Raw genomic sequence first — 20,833 nt, forward strand, 5'->3', positions numbered from 1 at the left:
CTGCCAAGGCTGACATGGTGATAGAGACTTTGTTGGCCCAAAGAGTCCCTGCTCTTTTGTTAAAGCACCAGGTGATTTTTTTCTCTTTTTTTCTACATTTGTTTTCTGCCACTTGACCCTGGATTTTTGCTGTCATGCTGAGCTGGCAAGGACATCCTATTCCTTTTCCCCTCTACGGCTTTTCATATCCTGCAAGTTCATCACAGATCAGAAGAACATGTGCAAAGAAACCCCACCCCAAAGTAAAAAGCAAACAAGTGGTACACAGTTCACCTCAGTCACCAGTGCTGTCAGAGAGCATAGAAATTTTTGTGCAAGATAGCTCCGAGGTGCTTTTCAGTGACCACAAAAGTTTCAGTGGCAGTATTTGCTTCACCTGTAGGACCTGGATGTTTATTGGAGGGTACAGAAAGACCTCACCCTACTGAAAATACTGAACAAGTCACCAGTATATCCCTGGCAAAGGATTTCCCAGATGCTGCCACTAAACGATCTGGGGAGAGGTCCCAGTCTCCATACCTCAACACTCCTTAGCCCCACTGAATGTCACTATTTCAGCAGAATTTTTTGTCTTCTGCCCCTCTATCCTCATCTCAAAGCAATGAAGGACATTAGAGAATTTGGCTGGCCCCTCCCTCTCGCTTTAAATTAATCCTTTAGCCAGTAAGGAGAGATGCTGTGATACCTGCTCCGAAGTCTTCCTGCCTTTCCATGCCCTACAGAGGGCAAATTAATACATAATGATTAAAGAGAAGATGGGGTTTTATCACCATAGGCAGAACAGTGTGTTTACATCTTCATCTCCCTTTTCTTGAGTATATAAGTATAGATGTCATCTCTGCAAGCTCTAGAGATACAAAAGCTGGAGAGAAAAAAGGGACCTAATATAAAAAAGCAATGCTGCTTTAAAAAAAAAAAGAAAGAAGAACATTCTGGGTTTGAATTTTCTTACTTAGAAATAAGAATTTCAAAGAGTTAGAACAAAGATAAATTCTACCACAAGGAATCTCCTATTTACACAGACCAATGTCTGACTATATACCCTAGAAAAGTTGTTACTTGCATAGTAATCAAGCCCACGCTTACTACAGCTGTTGCAGAGTGAATGAACCTTCTTCTCAGCTAAACAAGGAGGGGGTTCAGCCAGATCTATCCTCTAAGAAGGGACCAAGCAGCAGAGACTATGTGAGGTCTGGGGAAAGAAACTGACAGCTGAATCCAACTAGGCAGCCAAAAGTATCTCCTGGGCAGAAAAGACATTAAAAAAAACAAGGGCTCGTCTACATATGCAGTTGTTTCTTGCTAACTTTGTATGGTTTACATGCTAAATCCACTAGGTTAAACTGAATTTCAGAGTTAAACTGATGATGCACAAGGTACCATCTCTGAAATAAGCATGTCCACACTTGAACTGTTTAGAAATATCTTAACTCATTGGCAGTCCATAGGCTTTATAACTTGTTTGCCCATACAGTACACCTGCTGGTTCAACAGCAAAATAACAGTTTTTAATACCCATTGGCAAAGCTATCCCAGCAAATTTCTCCTTGCACAGACACCGAGTGTTAGAGCGCAGTTGTTGTGTAGTTCATTCCCCGCCACCAAGAGAAATAAAGTACGAGAGTAATCATACTTCTATTTGAGTAACTCTTCCTATTGAAAGGCTCCTGCTGTCAGTTTTACCAGTCACACATCATACTCCAATAAACGCTGTTATGCTGGCAAAACCTGTAATGTAGTGCCTGATGTGAGACTCTCTTTGAAACCCACTCACAGGAGAAGATAATGACCTTTCTTGGTAGTCTTACAGTCTCCAGGAAAGGAGAAACATTGGGATTTTTGGGGGTGGGTGGTTTTTTTTCTGTTTGGTTTGGGATTTTTTTTTGGAAGGGACAGGCATTGTGAGTTTGGTTTAGTTGGGTTTTTGTTGGTTTGGGTTTTGGGGGGTTTTTGAGTGGCCAATGCCAAAGGGGGAACTCCAAAATAAACTGTTTACTTTCTTGGCAACACATACATGGCAACTTCAAAAGATGACGATAACTTTGTTACTGTGCTCAAGTGTGTAAAAATAAATGATAAAGAAAGTGCATTTTTTTTTTTAAAAAGAGTGTTTCTCTTTAGGAACAATACAGAAGTTTTGTTTTGCTGAGTTATTGCAGTTAGAGCCCTGAACCCTGCTGCTTTCAGGTTGAAATGTCACGGGTTGAAATATCTTACCCCAAAATAAAACATTTGTGACTTGGGTGATGAAACAATGCAGAACAATATAAAACATGCCCACAAATTGTTTACATCTTAATAAGGCACTGCAGACATTTGGATAGAGCAGCAAACCCTCATTACTCAGAATTAGCAAGCTTCAGTGTGTAATGAGGACAGCAGAATGCCTAGCCAAAAAACAAGAGGGAAAAAAAAAATCAAAAAGAAACAAAAAATCCTTCTTCTAACTAACGTTCCTAAAAGGCATTCACTTGAGATTACATATGCAGAGTTAGTTTTTAAGCCTCAATTTCTGAAGACCTAGGCAATAGGAAAGCATAAAAGAAAAGTAGTACAAGGTACAAAAAGATCCCAAAGAGAAATTATAGCAGAGAGAAAGTGTTTTTCTATGGAACAAAAAACAAATACATTTTTAACCATTGGCTGAAAATGAAGAGTATACATGCATGTAAAAAAACACATTTGAAACAGCACAGTGCTGTGTAAAAAGAACAATGCCACTCATCTAAAAAAATTACACAAGTCATAGTCGAATGCGATATGCAAGTGTTCTGTCTCTAAATTGTGAAGAGGTTTTTGAAAATTCTCTCCATATTGCTTGTAGCTTTTGTTTAAATACATAAGCATAACTTCAGCCTATCATCTTAAATTCTTCATTCAGATCCAATCCTTCATAAATTCTATTACTTTACTACTATACTCAGTGGTACATAACAGATCATTATTGAACATTATTTTATATAAAAAATGAAATGCCAATCAGGTAAACACATTTTATCCACAAATAGATATTATATATAACTAAGTAATAATAAAACTGTCAGTTGTAAAGATTTTTTAGTGAGGGACACAATGAGCAAGGAAATAGCAATACAATAACCATGAGCTTCAAACAGGAGTTTGAAGGTAATTCTGCATATTTCCTAAATGTTTTTTGCTCATGCAGAATGTAGTTATACTGTCCTGTATGCACATTCATGAGGACAAAAAAAACCACCCTTGCATGATGACCTTTGAAAAGAGAACGTTTAAATTTTTAGTTGGGTTTTTTTTTTTTCCTTGTTTGTTTGATTGTTTTTATGAAGTCAAATAAACTGAATCTTTTGACAAACAGCTGCAGTCTTGGTCAACAAAACAAGAAGTTACCAGTGATAAACACATACCTCTGTTATGAATGATTTGGCTGTAGAGGGGTTCATTATAAGAATAGCTCGTCTCAGAGTATCCCGGTAGCGGTTCAGTTCTTCTATTCGCATAGTGGCAAAGAGCCCTGTAATCATTTTATTGATGTTGTTTTCTACTTTCTGCAATGCTACATCCATTCCCTGTTGAGATACTTTGTCCAAAAACTCTTGTATTCCACGGATATCTAGGAAAATCAAAAGCCAAACAAGATGTTAATTGGTAAGTGGAAAAAAGACACAAATAACTGTTCAATTCATCTCACAGAAGCGTTTTGTTCAGTGTCAGGTAGACCCGTATGGGCTTTCACTTAATATTCATTGGAGCTCTTCCTGAGCTATGCTCATGGCATTTCTTAAAGTACTAAAACAGGAGAAAGAATGGCCACACATCAGCTACTGTCCAAAAGAATCACTAGAAAACAAACTTACAAATATTTCTAGCAACTTTCCTAATTTGGTCATTCAATCATCACACTCATTCCTTATTTTTCTTAAAACAATTTCACGCTAAAATCCATAAAGAGCAGTGAAGCTATGATGACTGTAACACACAGTGCTTCCTTGAAGTGAGGGTTGTCGAAGGGCAACTGAGGGGAGGAAAGGTAGGAAGCACTTTTTCTTTTGTGGGACTCAAAATTATGTTATCCACTGCAATGCTATGTAGCTTAATGTATTTAAGTGAAGCTTGGCCTGTTCACTCATCAAAAAGTCTTAATGTTGTTCTAAATTGCACAGCTATTTATTTCCTTCAAAAACAAAGCAAAAGCCAGACATACAGTTGCAATGGTACTCCCTGCTCTCATCTGATACCACTACTGCTGGCTGAATTTAACAAGTTCTTCCCTAGCAAACTGTTCTAGTAGAGCTTTCTGGCTCACTCTGAGTAAAACCTTCTTTAAAAATTACTTGGAAAGGAAGAAAATGCTGTTAGTGAAATGCTGTGTTCACCATCTAGCTTGTAATACCTTTAATGTCTCCCAAACTGAAATGGCTGGGTACTCTCACATTATGATGCTACCTCAAGCTGGTCCAAGCCTTTGAAAGGCCTTTTCCAGTAGAGAATTCCACAAAAGCAAGTAGAAAGCTTGTTTGGTTTTTTTTTTGCTGCTCTTTTGAATGGCTTTACCTGAAACCCCAAACTTTAAGCTTAGAATTGCTCAATGACTTCGTAAGTTAGCGCATAGTCTCCTGGACCTCAGGAAAATCCCTCCAGTCTCAGTGAGTCCTCACTTTCTGACCCCTACTGACCACAGCAGTTTCTCAATCTTTTTTTCTGGAGCTAAGTCACCAGTTCCCTGATGTGACTCCTCTCCCTAACAGTCACTCAGACCTGCTTTCCCAGAAGACACTCAGCAGGAAATCCTCCCTTTCCTGCTGGCATGCCTGCCTCCCGCACGCCCATCTGATCTCATTTAGAGGAACAAGATGCAGCCTTAGAGCCAACAAAACAGACACTGTCTAACACAAGCACTAGGTACGGGGGGTGGATTAAAAAAAAAAAGGAAACCAGTAACCTAACATATAAAGGAATTTCTGAAGAAACATTTCTTTGAAAATAAAGGTTCCTCAGGTTTAGGAAGGCATTTGTGGTTAAAATGCATCAAAAAAACCATTTCTCCTATTAGAATACCAAATCTGGTCTCTCCTAGGTGCATGGTGTTCAATCCCATCCCTGGGGGACTGGAGTTCCTGCTCTGCTTCCCTTATACATCCCTGGTGCTCTATCAGTCCCTTGTGTTAATCGCTCATTTTCCAGGGGAATGGCAAGACCTGAGGCCACAGGCTGATCATGTGTCTGTCTTCATGAAACATCTTATTTTTGAGAAAGCTTCCAATTAGATTTTCACAACTGCTTGGCTACGCTGAGATCTTTCATCCTCACCTATCCTCTTCCCCTACTCCCTGCCTTTCTTATATGGGGGTGGGGTGGGGGGAGTATCTATTTAATCCTAACATGGGATGAGTAAATATGGGATGAAAAATCTCAAAGTTGCATACTACTGGAAGCACCTTAGATGCAGTTTGCATGTGATACAAGAGGTCAGCAAAAGGCTGAAAAATCAGACTGAAAGCAGACTGGAGGGATGCCTGAGCACAACAGACTCTAAGCCATAGACAAGATGTTACATGAACAGCCATAAACTCGACCAGGAAAGGGCTCTTGGCTGGCCCTTAGGGTGGTCTATTTTGCAGGTGATACAAGTGACACCATGCTGGCACATTGCGATAACAGCTCAGGGTAACCCCAATACAACCACAGAGAATAGTGGAGCATGTATCTGTTGTTTACTTTATCAGGATTGCAGTAGCTACATTCTCATGAGGTACACTGACAGGTAACAGCTTTTAGAAGAACTGAAGTTCATTTTAAGACCAGAGGAAATAATGAAAATCACTTCTTTTGAGAAAAATATTGTGAGGAAGTCTCCTAAAATTTTCCCCTAAAAGTGCCTAGACCCTGGCACCCTCCACTAGCCGTCAAGAGAGCAGTGCTACCAGCACTCAGCTGTGGTCAGTCCTGCAAACATGAGGCATACGTGGCCAGAGGTCCAGGCTGCACAGAGAGAATTATGTGACAACCCACCCCCTCAGCAAAGCATCAGCAACATGACAGAGAAACCTGTGTGATACACCCTTGAGAAGATTATGGAGAAGTCACATGTGGATTTAACATGGGAACTATGACAATGAAAGTATAAGATCAGTACAACTAAGGTGCAGCTAGTAACCACGGCAGATGAACAGTACACAACCCAAAGGGAGCCCAGCAGGAACACTCCAGCGTCCAGATCTGATGGGCCTTCAGGGAAAAGCTGGAAATACCTGAGCTAGAAATCTTTATGCTGACTTGCTAGAAAAACTGTACCAAAACTAAATTTAAGCTTTCCTCTTTTTGAAGCCTAGTGAATACTTTTTTTACTGAGCTATACGTTTGAGGATTTGGGGGGGCCCAACATACTCCAAAGTTTAAAGATTCCGACAAACACAGGTGATTTTGGCATTTGACTTCAGGTTATGGCAAAACAAGATATCTGAGAAGTTTTGGATTCCACAAAAGTCCAGCAGCCCTATCAAGAAGATCTGAGCCTTAGACATTCACATCTTGATCTGCTTATTTTTGGCCACAAACAGTAGCATAAAGAAAACAAAGTTCAGTCTCCACCGTAGAGAAAATGCTCTGCCTGTCTCCCCAGCAGAGTTGTACTAACTAGAGAGTATTACAGATAGCTATCCTCCTCCAGCACTAGATTACCAAGATATATCGAATTATAGAGAAATAGCCATGTAATAGTTTATAATCAAACAGTCCACAGAAATAATTCAACAGGGTTAGTCTTGGAAGTCAGACTGTCACAATCAGCAAGTTTGGTCTCTTGACTAGAACTCTAAAGTACCACAAACTGGAAAGAAGTGGTATTTTAGGCATTTAGGCTATTTTAGGCATTCGGCACTGCAGCCCCATTCTTCAGACACTGCCGAAACACCAGTATTACTAAACACTTGAAGAATAGTTTAAACACGGATAAAATACATGCTTACCCTAAAAATAAATTCTATAAGAGAATCACATACTAATTACAGCTTCTATTTAATATCTAAATCAGGAAAATTAAATTCAATCTAATCAGAGATGTTAGAAATTTTTTTGGCACTTTAAATACCAATTTAAGGAGCAACAAGATTATTCAAACTGCTACAAATATGCCTAGTTTTATGCAGATGATAAAATAACTTCTTTCCACTGTAACCCTTTCATTCTAAAGTTTCTGAGGCTCACCCCCTCAGAGTTACTTAACATCCAGACAAATGGAATAAAAACTGGATAAAACTGACCAGTTGGAGTCAAAATTATTGAAGTATAAGGAACACACATAGATGCGTTCTAGATACACTATCAAAACATCAGGGGAAAGAGTTACTTAGGCTGTGAAAGCCTTTTTAAAAACTTAAATTCTATAGCATAAATCCATATATTCTTCTCTGACGCCAGAACAGGGTAAAGCATGAACCACCAAACAAAGCTTTATTTGTCCTTTCAAAACAAGAACATAATTTCATTTGACTTGAAGTTATAAACACACTAGAGTTATTAGCTGATGTTCTATATAATCTGTGTTGTCCCAGAAGCCAGATTACGGGATCAAATGGCTTTGTCTGCCACAAATATCTGCAAATATAAATACTGAAACAATTACATTGAATCTTCACCAAATGAAGGGCAAAAGGGACAGAGGTCCAGTATTATTCTACACTTCTACATTTATTAGGTGACCATGCCAACAGTATGGTATCTGTGTGATGTGCTTTTAGGAAAACAGCACCATTCTAATGAAAAAGATACCAAACCAAGATTCATAAAACCTCTTTACTACCTATGCCTTTGGCATTGATACAACACAAAGCTGTGGGCAGGAAATGCAGACTTTGCTTATACCTCAGCTTACCCAGTAGAAGAATGGAGGGATTGGTGAAGCTCACCTGCTGCTATGAAACAGCAGAGAGTACATAAAAACATCCTGCTATTTAAATGCTATTTAAATCATGATGGTGCTTCCAATATTTCAGCAGCAAGTCACTAGCAATGATCACATTCAAAGTGTATGCCAAAGAACAGATGCTGCCACTGAATGGGCAGCATTATCTTTCCTGCATGGATTGTCCTAAAGTGGCACATATCCACACTGCACTGTGGAATCATCTTTCTAATAGATAAACTCCTTCTGCAGAAAAATCTGGCAAGCAACCTGTGGCACAGATGGCTCTGCTGCGGAGACACAGGACTGTTCGTGTCTGGAACACAGGTGTTTCTCACCCTGAATTTGCTAGCCAACCTGTTGCCTAGCCAGAAGACACTTTTCCATTTTCTATTTAAATCACATGAGTCACAGTCATTTTCAGAAATGCAGAAGAGCTGTCCATTATCACCAGTATTAATTATCCTCCTTACTGATGAAAGCCAAAGTTACCACATAGAAACAGACCAATGCTAGAGCCAAAGTTGCTATCTCCTCTCTCAACTCAGTGTCACTATTAGTTAGTATTAAGTTTTCTGTTTTTTCACTGTACAGCCATCACTTCCACTCTACACATGCGTGCACAAGAAAATAGTACCATTTTGCAGCCAGATACTCAGCATCAGCTGTAGGGTTAAACCGAGGTGGAAATGTAAAAGAGACACTACCAAACATTCTCTTTTTAACCAACATTGTGGCTGATTTAAGAGATTGTGAAGTTGACTTGGAAAGTCTAATAAACAAAGAGCAAGGCAAGCAAAATTTATCAAGGATGCTGTTAGAAATTACCTTCCCTGACTACCCATACATAACCATGCCACCACAAGGCATAAGTCTATAGGAAGTTCTTATGCTCTGCACCACTGGTGCACAGGTCTAACACTGGACACACCAGGCTGGCTGCAACCACAGCTGAGGTGCATATGCAGGTCATCCTGCGTGGGTGAGCGCAAGACCCATGGCCTCCCAAACTCTGAAGACCTGATATATTCAAATGCAGGTACTCAGCATAACACCACTCAATCTGAGACCTGAATTCAGATGCCAGCTTTACCACAGACTTGTCATTACTGTGTCAGTTATTGTGGACCTGACCTAAGAAAGAATTTAGGAAATTAAGCGCAAGTCAAATCGAGTGCAAGCACCTAAACTGACACCATCTTTTCATCGAACAATCTTTTTGATACTGGGGAAACCACAAGAAACAAGTATCTTAAATGCTGTTGCAGAGCATGCTCAGAGCAGAGCTAAGCATTCTTCACAGACTACAGGTTCTGTACCTAAATCTCCTTAAACGACCAACCCAGCAGGAACACTCAGACCTCACCTAACACAAACAATAGCACCATTTAATGGAAAGCTCAGCAGCTGCATGGCAGAAAACATGCACAGCCAGGTGATAGGGAAAAGGAGCCAGTATTTTCAGGAGTTGAGGAGCATTTAAAACCTGCAGCTTTCCACACCACCAGATTACAGGATAAATTGTGTCTTTGCTCTCTTTTCACTGATGTCTCTACACTGTATATGTGATAAACCTGTAACAAGAAGACTCCTGACTTCCATGACCTGATCTTGAGATAAAAAAATAATATGTAGTCTTTCCATAAAGGATTTTTTATCACTGGATCAGGTGTTCCTCTCACTACTTTGATCTCTCTGGTCCTATGTAACTTTCCTTTACCATCTTTGTTTCTATGCAGGGAAATAATTTCAGAGGGAGCAAGTCCCCTAATCCATCTTGGAGAAAGTCTAATGATCAGGATATCCTAGAACAAAATATGCTGGGGTTCAGGAATCTCATATAGAAAAACCAGTATGCATATGCAGTGAAGATTTTTAGGCTGTACAAAGCAAACAGCAAATATTAAACATCTTGCATGCTACGTACCTCTTATACACTTATTAAAAATGAGAAATCTACAAGTTAGAAGTAGATGCAAAGTTTCTAAAAAATTTTCAAATCACACTATGACCAGAAGAGAAAGATGGCGCTATTCACCAATGGTAATAAATTCATCCATCCACCTCTATCATTGTATTCCACCTAAATTACAAGGCACTCAACTCAGCCCTTTGGCTATCTCAAACCTGGCTTACAGTCATTAGCTCATCCTGCGCCTGATACCATTTTAGATCTGAGAACATTTTTCTCACAGTATCCAGATGATAAATACCAACTGATTCAGCTGTGACAGTAAAGGTGAATGCACCTGTCATAAATATTCACTGGCTGATTTACACAAAAGACCACTTTATTTGTACAGTTGATGAGAAAAGCCATTGTATAACAAATGACACTGTTCAAATTCTTATCAAGAAAGCTTTATAAGCCTAGCACAGTGATTCTTCCTTACACAATGATGGCTAACATGACAGCAACTATTAATTATGGAAATGCACTGTACACAAGGGAGATGTGCAGCTCCAGCTGGACTCTGATGGTGCTACTGCTCTGCTTAAAGCCTTCAGCAAAGTGTTTGCGTTCCTGCGCACGTGTTGATATTTAACATGGTTAAGATCTAGACTGAGGAAAACAACAATTTAGCATGATGATTCGATAACAGTCCTTCACCCTACTTTCACAGCAGTGGGATTCCCTTTCATTAGTCAGTTTATATGAAATTCAGTGAACCTCCAAAGTAAAACAAACAAATAAAAAAAAATCCACATAACTCTTTCATATTAGCATTTGGGAACTGCAAAGGAGCAGTTATCTGAACTATTTCAGCTGGGTGATCTAGCTTCAGATAATAGAGCAGTAATTCAAACACATTACAAGTAAATTCAAACTCAAATGTTTAATTACCTATGTAATCTCATTTATATTATCAAAATTTCTGGAACCTAACAAGTGGGGATGATATTTCTTGGGGGAAAATTAAAATTTGTAAATGGTAAGAATGACTGTTTTTTCCTCCCTTGCTTGCAATTTTCTGAAATTTCTCACATCCCCAAAAAAGACAACAAGTTTTCTCAGATTTCTTAATATCATTCAGTTGAGAAAAAGGAAGAAAAATACACTTATATACTTTTATTAAAAGATGTTTCCATTTTGAACTGTAATAAAAGCAAGTAACTTCAATTTTGTTGTTTGCTGTGAACTACTGTTGCACCACTGCAATGTCTACGTAATACTTATTCTAAAGGATCATCCAAATGTCATTTACATTAGCTACTTTTTGTTTCACACCATGTATCAATTATTAAAGATTATCCATTAAATAAGAAAAATCAACATAGATAGTCTCAAGTAGCTGAATCAATGTTGGGGGAGAGATATTAACTTTTGCAGTTTTCAAATCCTGCAACACTTAAGTTTCCAACCTTACTAGTGATTGACACAAGATTTTTCCTTTAAGTTTCTCAGTATTTTTAACTGGAAAGAAAGAGGAAAAAAAGCAAAGGATAAAAAAGATAAATAAAATTGAAGCTAGAACTAATCCTTAAGAGTATCAGCTGCTACCTTAGCTTCTCAAAAAAAGAAAGGGAGTCAGACTGTGATCACCTCTCACTCATGGAGGCTGACAAGGCAATATATCCTATAATCATGTACTTTTGACTGTATGACATGCTCTCTACCTCTTCATTCAGTTTCTTTTTTACTACAGTTTGCATTAGAGATTTCCAAAAGGCTTCTACGAGTTGCCCTTGAGTAAAACAACCTCTTGCAAAAAAAAAAAAAATTTCCCTGCCTACTGCCCCCAAAGATGATAATGGCTTAGAGCCTGGTGCTGTATATCTTCAGCATTTATTCTCCTGTTAAAAATCATGCCAAACTTGAAAAATTACACTTAAATCCTGTACAACTGTACAACAGGGCTCTATATCTCTGCCTAGATATATGCCTCTATTTAATAGCAAGTAATCTATACTTCTGTCGGTATGATACACGAACTCTCCCTGTACATCACTACCGCTCCCTGTTGGGTTTCATAAGCATGAGGAACCATGCATCCCCTTCCAAGGAGGTGGTGAGGAATAGCAAAGAGACTGTCCTTGCAGACTTCCTGGTAATAAACCAAGTGTGACTATGTGTGTTATAATCTTACTTAAGACAAATTGTTCTCTGACTGTGCATCAATCTGCTACTCAATAATCTCTTCAGTTGATTAAAACTTTACACTGTAGAAACAGGAATATTTTATGAGTGGACTGGCGCTGTGAAGAACATAAGTTATGAAAGCAATGCTGATAAACTAAGACTTAGAAATACTGCAATAAATATTTTCTGGGTTTTTCCAGTCTCTCTGCTTCCTCTTTTTCTTGACTGGTTAAAACTCTCAGAGAGAAATTTTCTTTTCAATTTATGATACTACCTGACATTTGCGATGTTATGCCTATGTCATTTTTCCAATGGTGGTGTAATTTCTTCCATTCAACATGCAAAGTACTTTCTTCAATAGTTTCCTCATTTGATAACTGTTCATTTATTTAGCTGTCAAAATACCAGTTTACAAAATCAATTTTAATACTTCTGAGAAGATATTAAAACAATGTGTTGAGAGTTGAAAAATACTTAGCAAACAGTAGTGGAGATCAGTACAAAGTTCAAGTATTCAAATATTCTTATAATAAGTCACTTTTCTTCTGAACACTTGCAGACTGTGCATATACGAAAGAAATCTCATACCTCTGCAAAACGTCAAGATAGCACCTCATTTACAGCAATTACCCATTACACAGGTATTAGGAAAACACCTACAGTTTTATTTTGACCTCAGCACCGAAATTCTAAATATAATAAAAAATTTGGTCTTCCTTCCTTACTGACATAACACATATGGCTGTCAGGCCAAACTTTCGAATACTTTATCCATTCCATCCTTAAATACAGCAACATGAGCAAATGACAAACCCTCTCTTATCTTTCTACATATTCACTTATAGCTCCTGGAATGCATTTCCCCAACTATTACGTGGTTACAAAGCAGAAACATGGCCATTGTTCCACTACAGAAATTTTATAGAATAGTTCAGTTGTCTCAGAAGTTTAATAATTTTAGGCTCAACCAAAATATATGTTCAATTTCCAGTGGTAATGTCAATCAGCAAAAGCAAGTTGTTATGAAAGTTCTCACAAACAGCTGCTAACTTGCAATATAATTAAGAGACATATTAAAGTTACACAGATGAAAAATACATGTTCCTTTCCTTATCTGGATGACATAATAAATACTAGTGGAAAAGAAAAAAGTTCAATAATAAGCTTGAATTAATTATATGTTTATTGAGGCACAGTGAAGTAAATGAGTACAGGAAGTTGGCAAAGAGCCAGATGAGTAATAAACAGTTTTAAGCCCGTCTGGAGACAGACTTGAGAATATTATAGTCATCAGGCAGCTGAAAACAGCCTCAGGGTAATTATAAGCATTTGCAATCGATTAAAGAGAGCATGATTCTTTTATGAATCTTTATTAAACTTGCATTAAAACTTTAAATGATTTGAAAATGTTATGTTTTCAAGCACATCTTTGTCAGTGGTCATCATATATTTATTTCTGGAAAATGTGTGTGCAGGAAAGTGTCAGTGGAATTACTTACTCTACATGGTTTTTAAAGGAGATGCTAGGAATCCAGGGCCCATAGGTACAGATGGGCATAATCTCAGAATATCACCCCTTTTACAACACAGGAGGCAGCCTTTCTGCAAGCAGCTAAGCCTTTTGAGTTCCAGATATACTCCTCCTTTTTCAGGATCTTTAAAGAACAGTACTCCAATCCTATAGCATGACACTCAATTTATTTGAAAACCACCACCTTCCTAGGGAAGGGATAGGGAGAATGCTCTCTTTTATCTTCACAGTTTCACAGACCTCTTAGGCTAGAATCCTCAGTAATACAGATGTTACTGCTCTCCTCCTTGAGACTGTATTTTATTTTGTGTCTTTCTCCAAAATCCTCCCTCAGATTGAGCTTGAGACATCTTTTTAGTGATGTGACCATGTACCTCACACCACTGCCTTCATCCATCATGCACAAATAATCCGAAACATCTGCGTATGCTGAGGAACAAGAAGGGAAATCCATGAGGAAATTTCTGCAAGACAGATGCCCTCTAAACTCTTTCCTGCTGCTAACCTCCTCCCTTCTCTTTCAGCAAAGTCTTCAATTACTTCTTCAACCTCCATTTGCTATGGGAACACCTCCTTTATTATCACAGAGCAAATCCCCTTCATAGCCTTAATGCTTATTTTGTTTCTTTTCTTTACAAAAGTTAAAATTAAATTACCACCTAAGGGAATGGCAAATATCTATGGCCAAATACAAACAGTATTAGTAGGAAGGTCAAAAAACTGTAAGCAAAGTTATCTTAGTCCTGGAATGAGTAAATATCACATAAATCAACAGTGATGGTTGCATATCAAAGGCATGCTGGGTTGAAAAAACACAAGGTTAGGCCAGAAATTTGGAGAGAGAAGTGGGGTTTCTTTTTTTTTTTTAATATAAAATACAGAAGGGGTTTTAAAATATTACTGCCACCACTATAAAAGAGAATAGGAAATAAGACAAAATTCATTCTCCAGAAACAATCTTATTCCCCCAACCTTTCTAGATAAAGTGCAGAATCTTTCTATCTGCTTCGGCACCAACAAAACATTAAAAAAAAATGTTTTCAAACAGCTAGACTTTCTCTCTTTCATCTTAGAAATGCAGAGATACCTACACTGTAAATTGCACAAAATTCACAATTATGGTCTTGCAATTATTGACTGGTTTCTTCATAAAGAATTTACTACTACAGAAAAGTATCTACATATTCCTGGAAAATACAGTGAACTGTAAACTGCCTGAAAAGTAAGACATGAATTGCACAAGCTTGCCCCTGGTTGGTACACCACAGACATAAAAACCAACAATATGCTGGGATTCTAGATCAGTTACTCTGCTTATATAGCCTGGGCTCACACATTCAGATCTCAAATGACTATGTAATTTGTTTTCCTCTGCGATTCAATGTGTAAGGGTCTTTTTCACATTACTATTTGGGGACTGGCCATTGTCAGATGCCAGTCTGTGAGCGAGGCAGGATTTGCTGCATTTTGTTTGCTTTGAACTTGAAACCATAAAGTAAAGATGCAATAACTTGGCAAAGCTTGCTCAAAACGTTTACAGCTGTCAGTGTCTCTTTTTACAAATCTAAACTTTGCAGTTTCCAAAGGTATAAGTTATACCTTTATAGCGTCCAGTCTGAAAATGCCTTCACTGAGAAGGGTGCTGATGGTCCTAAGGAAGAGTTCAGAGACTTAGTGGAGGAACTGCCCAGTCTCTACACCTGCTTGTAAGAAGGAGATACACAGCTACCCTCTGCAGCACAGTGATCCTATGGTTTGAGCTGAGCAGTCAAGAATGAAAAGAGTAGGAGCCGATTTGGCTGCTTAAATGAAGTAAAGTTGGCCTGTACATACTGTGTGGATAGTAATTTTAATAGCAGGTTGAGAAAGGCATCAATCTACTGCATAATTTTGCTGCATTTCATGCCACCTACTCTTTAACTCTTCAGGAAGACTGTCCTTAATGGCATTTGAAGAAGCACAGAATTGTCCTTGAACACTTTTAATATCCTCATATGAAATTTTCTGAAACATCAGATTTCATGTCCTGGGCAGGCCTTTATCTTGTTTTACCTCAAGGAACAAAACACACTGAATACAAGGAGCCTGACTGCACTATTTTCACTGGGAGTTTGATCTAGATCATCCCCAGCAGAGAGCAAGGATGGGGGAAAAGACAACTCATTCTGATTTTTACAAGTTCATCTGAGTTTATACAGTAAAGTTACAATCGTAGTAAATGAAATACAAACAAACATCACCTAAGTCTACTCAAGTTAAAAATGTTCTCTTTTCTCACCTCCTCACTCATCAACTGTTACTGTGTGTTAGCCTCGTATTTGTTACTGGCAAGGCTCTACCACTGACAACAGACTATGGCTGTACTAAAATCTTTCACTAGTTGCTCAGCTTAACTAAGTCAACAGTGGCAAAATACTTTTTTTGATTGTTATCAATGTATCTTTTGTTTTGTGTTAGAATAGTCAGCCTACCTACAATTTTACTTGGAAAAAACCCATCAGTTAAAAACTTAGATGTCAATTATTTCAGAAATGCATTTCCTACATCACTTCTTTAACACCCAGCTGGTTATGACTTAATGAAAGAATTGCTTCCTTCCAAGACTTTAACTGTTGATAAAGAACCTTTAAGTAGACTTGAATCTTCTAGCATTTAGATATAAGTAGTGTTAAAATGTTAAAACTGAATATACTCATCTACTTACATTCAAAAAAGGATAACATTGGGGAATTAACTCTTGGCCCTGCAGAAGGACACATTTCCAATTATAAACAATTCTCTAACTCTCTGATAATGAAAATGAATCTATGATAGACTGCTAGATAAAAATCAAAACCAATTGAATTCATCGGATTAAAAAACTATGATATTGATAAATTGACACATAAATGGTTGCAGCCTCTTTTAAACGTGCAAGGGATCTGGTTTAGCACAGTATTTACTTTGGATATGGCTCAATTTTACTGTACGAAAACTTATTTTAAATACGAAAGGCACATTTTCTTTCACAGAGTGAAATTATTACTGGAAATAATTTGAGTAATACAGCTAAAGTATTTTGTTATAAATCATTAAATCAAATCACTATACAAAATAATTTCTCAGAAAGGAAAGTATTGGAATTCTCCTGGTTGCTTGAACCAGTCAGTCTAACAGCATTTTCATGTTTTCTAACTTACAAAAAGATGGCAACACTGGGGGGGGGGGGGGGGGGGGGGGGGGGCGGAGAATTAACACATATCAGAATCTATATTCCCATTACTTCTCAAGTGCCATTTACTGCTACGCAGACATTACTTAATGTTATGATACGCACCTTGAGAAGGAAAGATCACCACATACAAAAAGACCCCACCAGGGCAAGGAGTTGCTCTGTTTGCATAAGTGTCAGTTCTGCAGAGGACTGTGCAGAACATATCAATAATCTCTTCCTAATATGAATTTAATTCTAATGAAAGTGTTGATCTCCCACCTACATTAATGTTTAATACTAAATGTTACATTAAAATGTCTAATATTAATGCTGCAAGCAGTTAAACTGAGCAAACCTTCCAACCAGAATTTGATTTTAGGTCTGTATGTGCTGAGAAAAGAAATATATCTCATACTGCAGCAGATCCTCTCAGGCGAGCTGAGGAATGGGACTGGGATCTTCCAGAGGGAATTGCAACCGCCCTTAGCTGCACCGACACTGACGAATGGGATGGCTTACCCCTGGACTTCCACCCCATGTCTGCATGGCCAGTCTTGATTTCTTTCTAAAACAGGCACAGAAGCTAACAGTAATATTCCCTTTCTCAAGCTCTTCTGGGGTTCTTGGGCTAGCTCTCTTTTTTAAAACCCAAACTGATGCTGGGATTTTTAAAATTTTTTTTAAAGTATTTCACCTCTATAGACCCATCTAAATGAATGGCTTTCTCAAACATCACAGAATCAGAGAATAATTAGACTTGGATGGGACTTCAGGAGGTCACATAGCCCAACCTCCTGCTCAAAGCAGAGTGCATACTGAATTCAGACATCTCCACTCCATAATCCATTAACAAGTGATTGCAGCTCCTCTTTTCATGCTCTGAATTTCTCCACCCCTCCCACTCTGCAAGCCCCTCTTTGGTCAATACAGTACCTGGGAAGAGAAAATGTGCATTGCTAACATACTGGAAACACTTTGAGTATATCAATAATGTAGTAGGAAAAATGGAGAAAGCAACATAATTTGTTAAGATTTATAATACACTCCTGGCAATATTACTCTCTGGGGACTGCTAAGAAAATAATGTCATCACAGGTACAAAGAAAACTATTGCCATAGATCAAAAACTGGCTAAGAGAATTAAGAACAGGCAAAATACTGTGTCAAGCCTAATGATTTCACCTGAAACAGGGTAGTCAGGAATTAGAGAGGCATTCCAGTACAAGCAAGAAGAGGGATTGGAGAGACAGAGAACAACTCTCATGGTAATGGAAATAACAAGAGAGGCCTCGGGTTAGAGATGGTGATCTGAAACTGCTGCTCTCTTGTTCCTTATTAAAAGCGGAGGAGGACATAGTCAATGAAATCAGCAACATAAAATTTTACAAAGAAACTGTAAGAAGCAAACCAAGAACATAGAAACTGCTTGCTGCCCTAGGATGGCTGCTGAAATCAAGGATTTTGTACAATTTAAAGAAACATTATACCTTTGCACAGATAATAACCCTATTCAGAATTGCAGGTTAACTTAAAACTCAGGTTGCATTTAAAATCTTTCTACATATGGTATTAGTTCCAAACTATGCACATGCACAAACAACAACAAAAAAAGACAACACAACCCCCCTCAACCCCCCCCCCCCCCAAATACCCAAACCACACAAACAGTCAGAAAGGGGACAGACTGCTCAGTATATACTAACTGCAGAATTTTTTTTTTTTGCACCTTTTCCTGATGTACGTGATAGTGATCACTGACCAGAGCCAGTATGGCACTACTTGTAGACTACTGAATTCAGAATGCCATAGAGGCTGGTAGAAAGACTTAGTATCTGCCACATGTCACATCTGTGGATGATGTGTCACTGAATAAGCTACTGGTCTGAAATTTATTCCTTGCAGGCAGGCATCTGTGTTACTGAAGTCATACAATAATGAGATTCTTACCCAGAAATTAAGGACAAAATGACATGGTGTCTGAACTGCATTCTCGAATTAAAGAATGAAACTTGAAAAATTTAAAACTAGTATTTACAAATATAATTATTCAAAAATATTAATTATAAAATTTGTTTGAGGCTTTTAAACTCAAAAATACATGCAAAAAGATACCTTTTAGCTGCAAGATTATGGTCTTCTTCATAGGTACATTGGTACTTAAATGCATAAACTCATAAAACACAAACAAAAATACTCTTTGCTGCAAGCTTTTTGGATGGGTGGTTTTTTTGCGCGTGTTCCTTATCCTATGGCTCGTGCTTTTAGGTGCTGCTTTGTTATAAATAGGAATTCTCCTTTTCATCATTTTTTATCATTCTAATTTAAGAATTTATTATGTAGCCAGGGAACAAAAATCAATAACACCTGACCTGAATGAACCAGATATTATGCACAGCAAATCGCTGAAGTGAGCTTTTTTCCATAAATTAAAGATTTAACTTTGAAAACAAGTTTTAAAATGTTCACCCAAACCAGTCATGATTACTTATGAATAATGGATGCACCTGAAGAAAACAGGGCTGGTTTCAAAGCAATTTTCCATAGAAAAAAGATCATAAAATTAGTTAGCTAATGCACCTATACTAGAGAAATATGCCCAGCTCTCCTCTCAGCTATAGAAAATATCTGTACAGAACTCAGCTGAGTCATCGAGCTGGATGGTGCAGTCTTGTGATGCTGCTGTCTGTCACACTTACTCTATCACACAACAACCATCAATTCAGCACCTTTCAGGAACACTGAATGAACTCAAAAAAGAAAGAACATTGTCTTCTCCAAGCCCACCTCCTGAAGTTATTCACTCTACAGAAGTTCTCTCTACGAGTTTTATATTTATGAACAGCAGCTCATTCTTGCCGAGGCCTCTGACCTACATTACCCACTGCTTCAGTTTCTGGCCATCAAATATATGCCAACAAACAGGAGAGATTCACCATGCAATGAAGAATTCTACAGAACGTAAAATCTTACACGTTGCCTCTTGAATTGTCATCTCATATTTCTACAGTCCAAAAACCAAGAGAGCTTGCTAAAAATTTTTATGCTTCATAAACACTGGCAGAATAGAATGCCAGATAAGTTCTCCATTTATCAGCTAACTCAAAGAAATTATCAAATCAACCTGTAAATGTTGATGGATTTTAGAAATAGATTTCCCTGAGGTGCTGTGAAATGCTGACAGAACTATAAATGTTCACAAGCAAAACATAATCCGTTGGAAGACTATAAAGATGTAATGTGACTGCTTTCAACAGAATCATGGATTTGACAAAAATCGCCCTGCTAAATAAATACTTACCATAGTCGTTATCATAAAAAATAATAAATTTCTGCCAGGCATATTCTGTGACCACCCTCAAGATGACATCATTTAAGTAGACAGGGGGGCGGACGGACAGTGTGTAGTCATCATTGCGGTTGCTCCTGGTGAGCCCGCAGCCGCTCCTTGGCGTTCCTGCTGTTGAGCGCTGGATGAAGAGGTGAGGGATGTGCATAGCATCTGCCAGCGACTGCAGGGATCCTGCTGACGTGCAGCCAATGGAACTGACAAGGGCCAGGATGCCTTGGTTCATCAGGTCACAGGCTGTAATAAAACACAGCGATATTCGAGGTGAGAGTGGTTCAGTGCATAGGGCCTATTTTGGTGTTGAAATGCAGACACTGGGAATAGAAACACAACAGGTTTGATCAAGTGAAATATGGATAAAATTTTGCACATTGCGTAATTCAGACCTAAAATGCATTAAAATCACAAGGCTTCTCTATTCACTTTGTGCTGTCTTGTGGTGAAAGCTGGAAGACTGCCCTGTCCACCTTGCCCAGAAATGAATTATCCCTTGAAAATGAGACCCACTCCTGGGTCTTCTGAGGAATAAGAACCGATTGCAGCTACCGAATTAACATGACCACCCAAAGAGATAAGCACTCTTCAAAGTCTAGCACAAGAGCTCCATGAATAGGATCTTTGCATTATACAGAGAAAACTGGAAGAAATCACAGCTCAGACTTGCTGTCAACATTTGAAGACAACTGAATATGATTATGTACATTAACTTGTCCAAGCAAAAACTGAGTTGCTTTTGGGTTTTAAAAGATATATGAAATAATCTTATGCAACTACTTATTTTTCTTAAAAAAAAAAAACCAAAC

The 20,833-nt window shown here is 38.2% G+C and overlaps 1 protein-coding gene across 2 annotated transcripts in view; it reads right to left on the reverse strand.

The window, feature by feature from the left end:
• Nucleotides 1-20,833, reverse strand: part of GRID2 (glutamate ionotropic receptor delta type subunit 2) — a 737,357-nt gene that overhangs the window by 287,381 nt on the left and 429,143 nt on the right. For both annotated transcript variants that reach the window (XR_011324830.1, XM_069784511.1), the window contains exons 3-4: nucleotides 19,983-20,267; nucleotides 3,384-3,589 (exon numbers count right to left, since the gene is read on the reverse strand). Coding sequence is in view for 1 of the 2 variants with exons in the window: in XM_069784511.1 (XP_069640612.1) it covers nucleotides 3,384-3,589; nucleotides 19,983-20,267 (491 nt within the window). In the remaining variant the exon portion in view is untranslated. The remainder of the gene's footprint in view (nucleotides 1-3,383; nucleotides 3,590-19,982; nucleotides 20,268-20,833) is intronic.

The sequence above is a fragment of the Haliaeetus albicilla genome, chromosome 1 (assembly GCF_947461875.1).
Source record: "Haliaeetus albicilla chromosome 1, bHalAlb1.1, whole genome shotgun sequence".
Classification (NCBI taxonomy): domain Eukaryota; kingdom Metazoa; phylum Chordata; class Aves; order Accipitriformes; family Accipitridae; genus Haliaeetus; species Haliaeetus albicilla.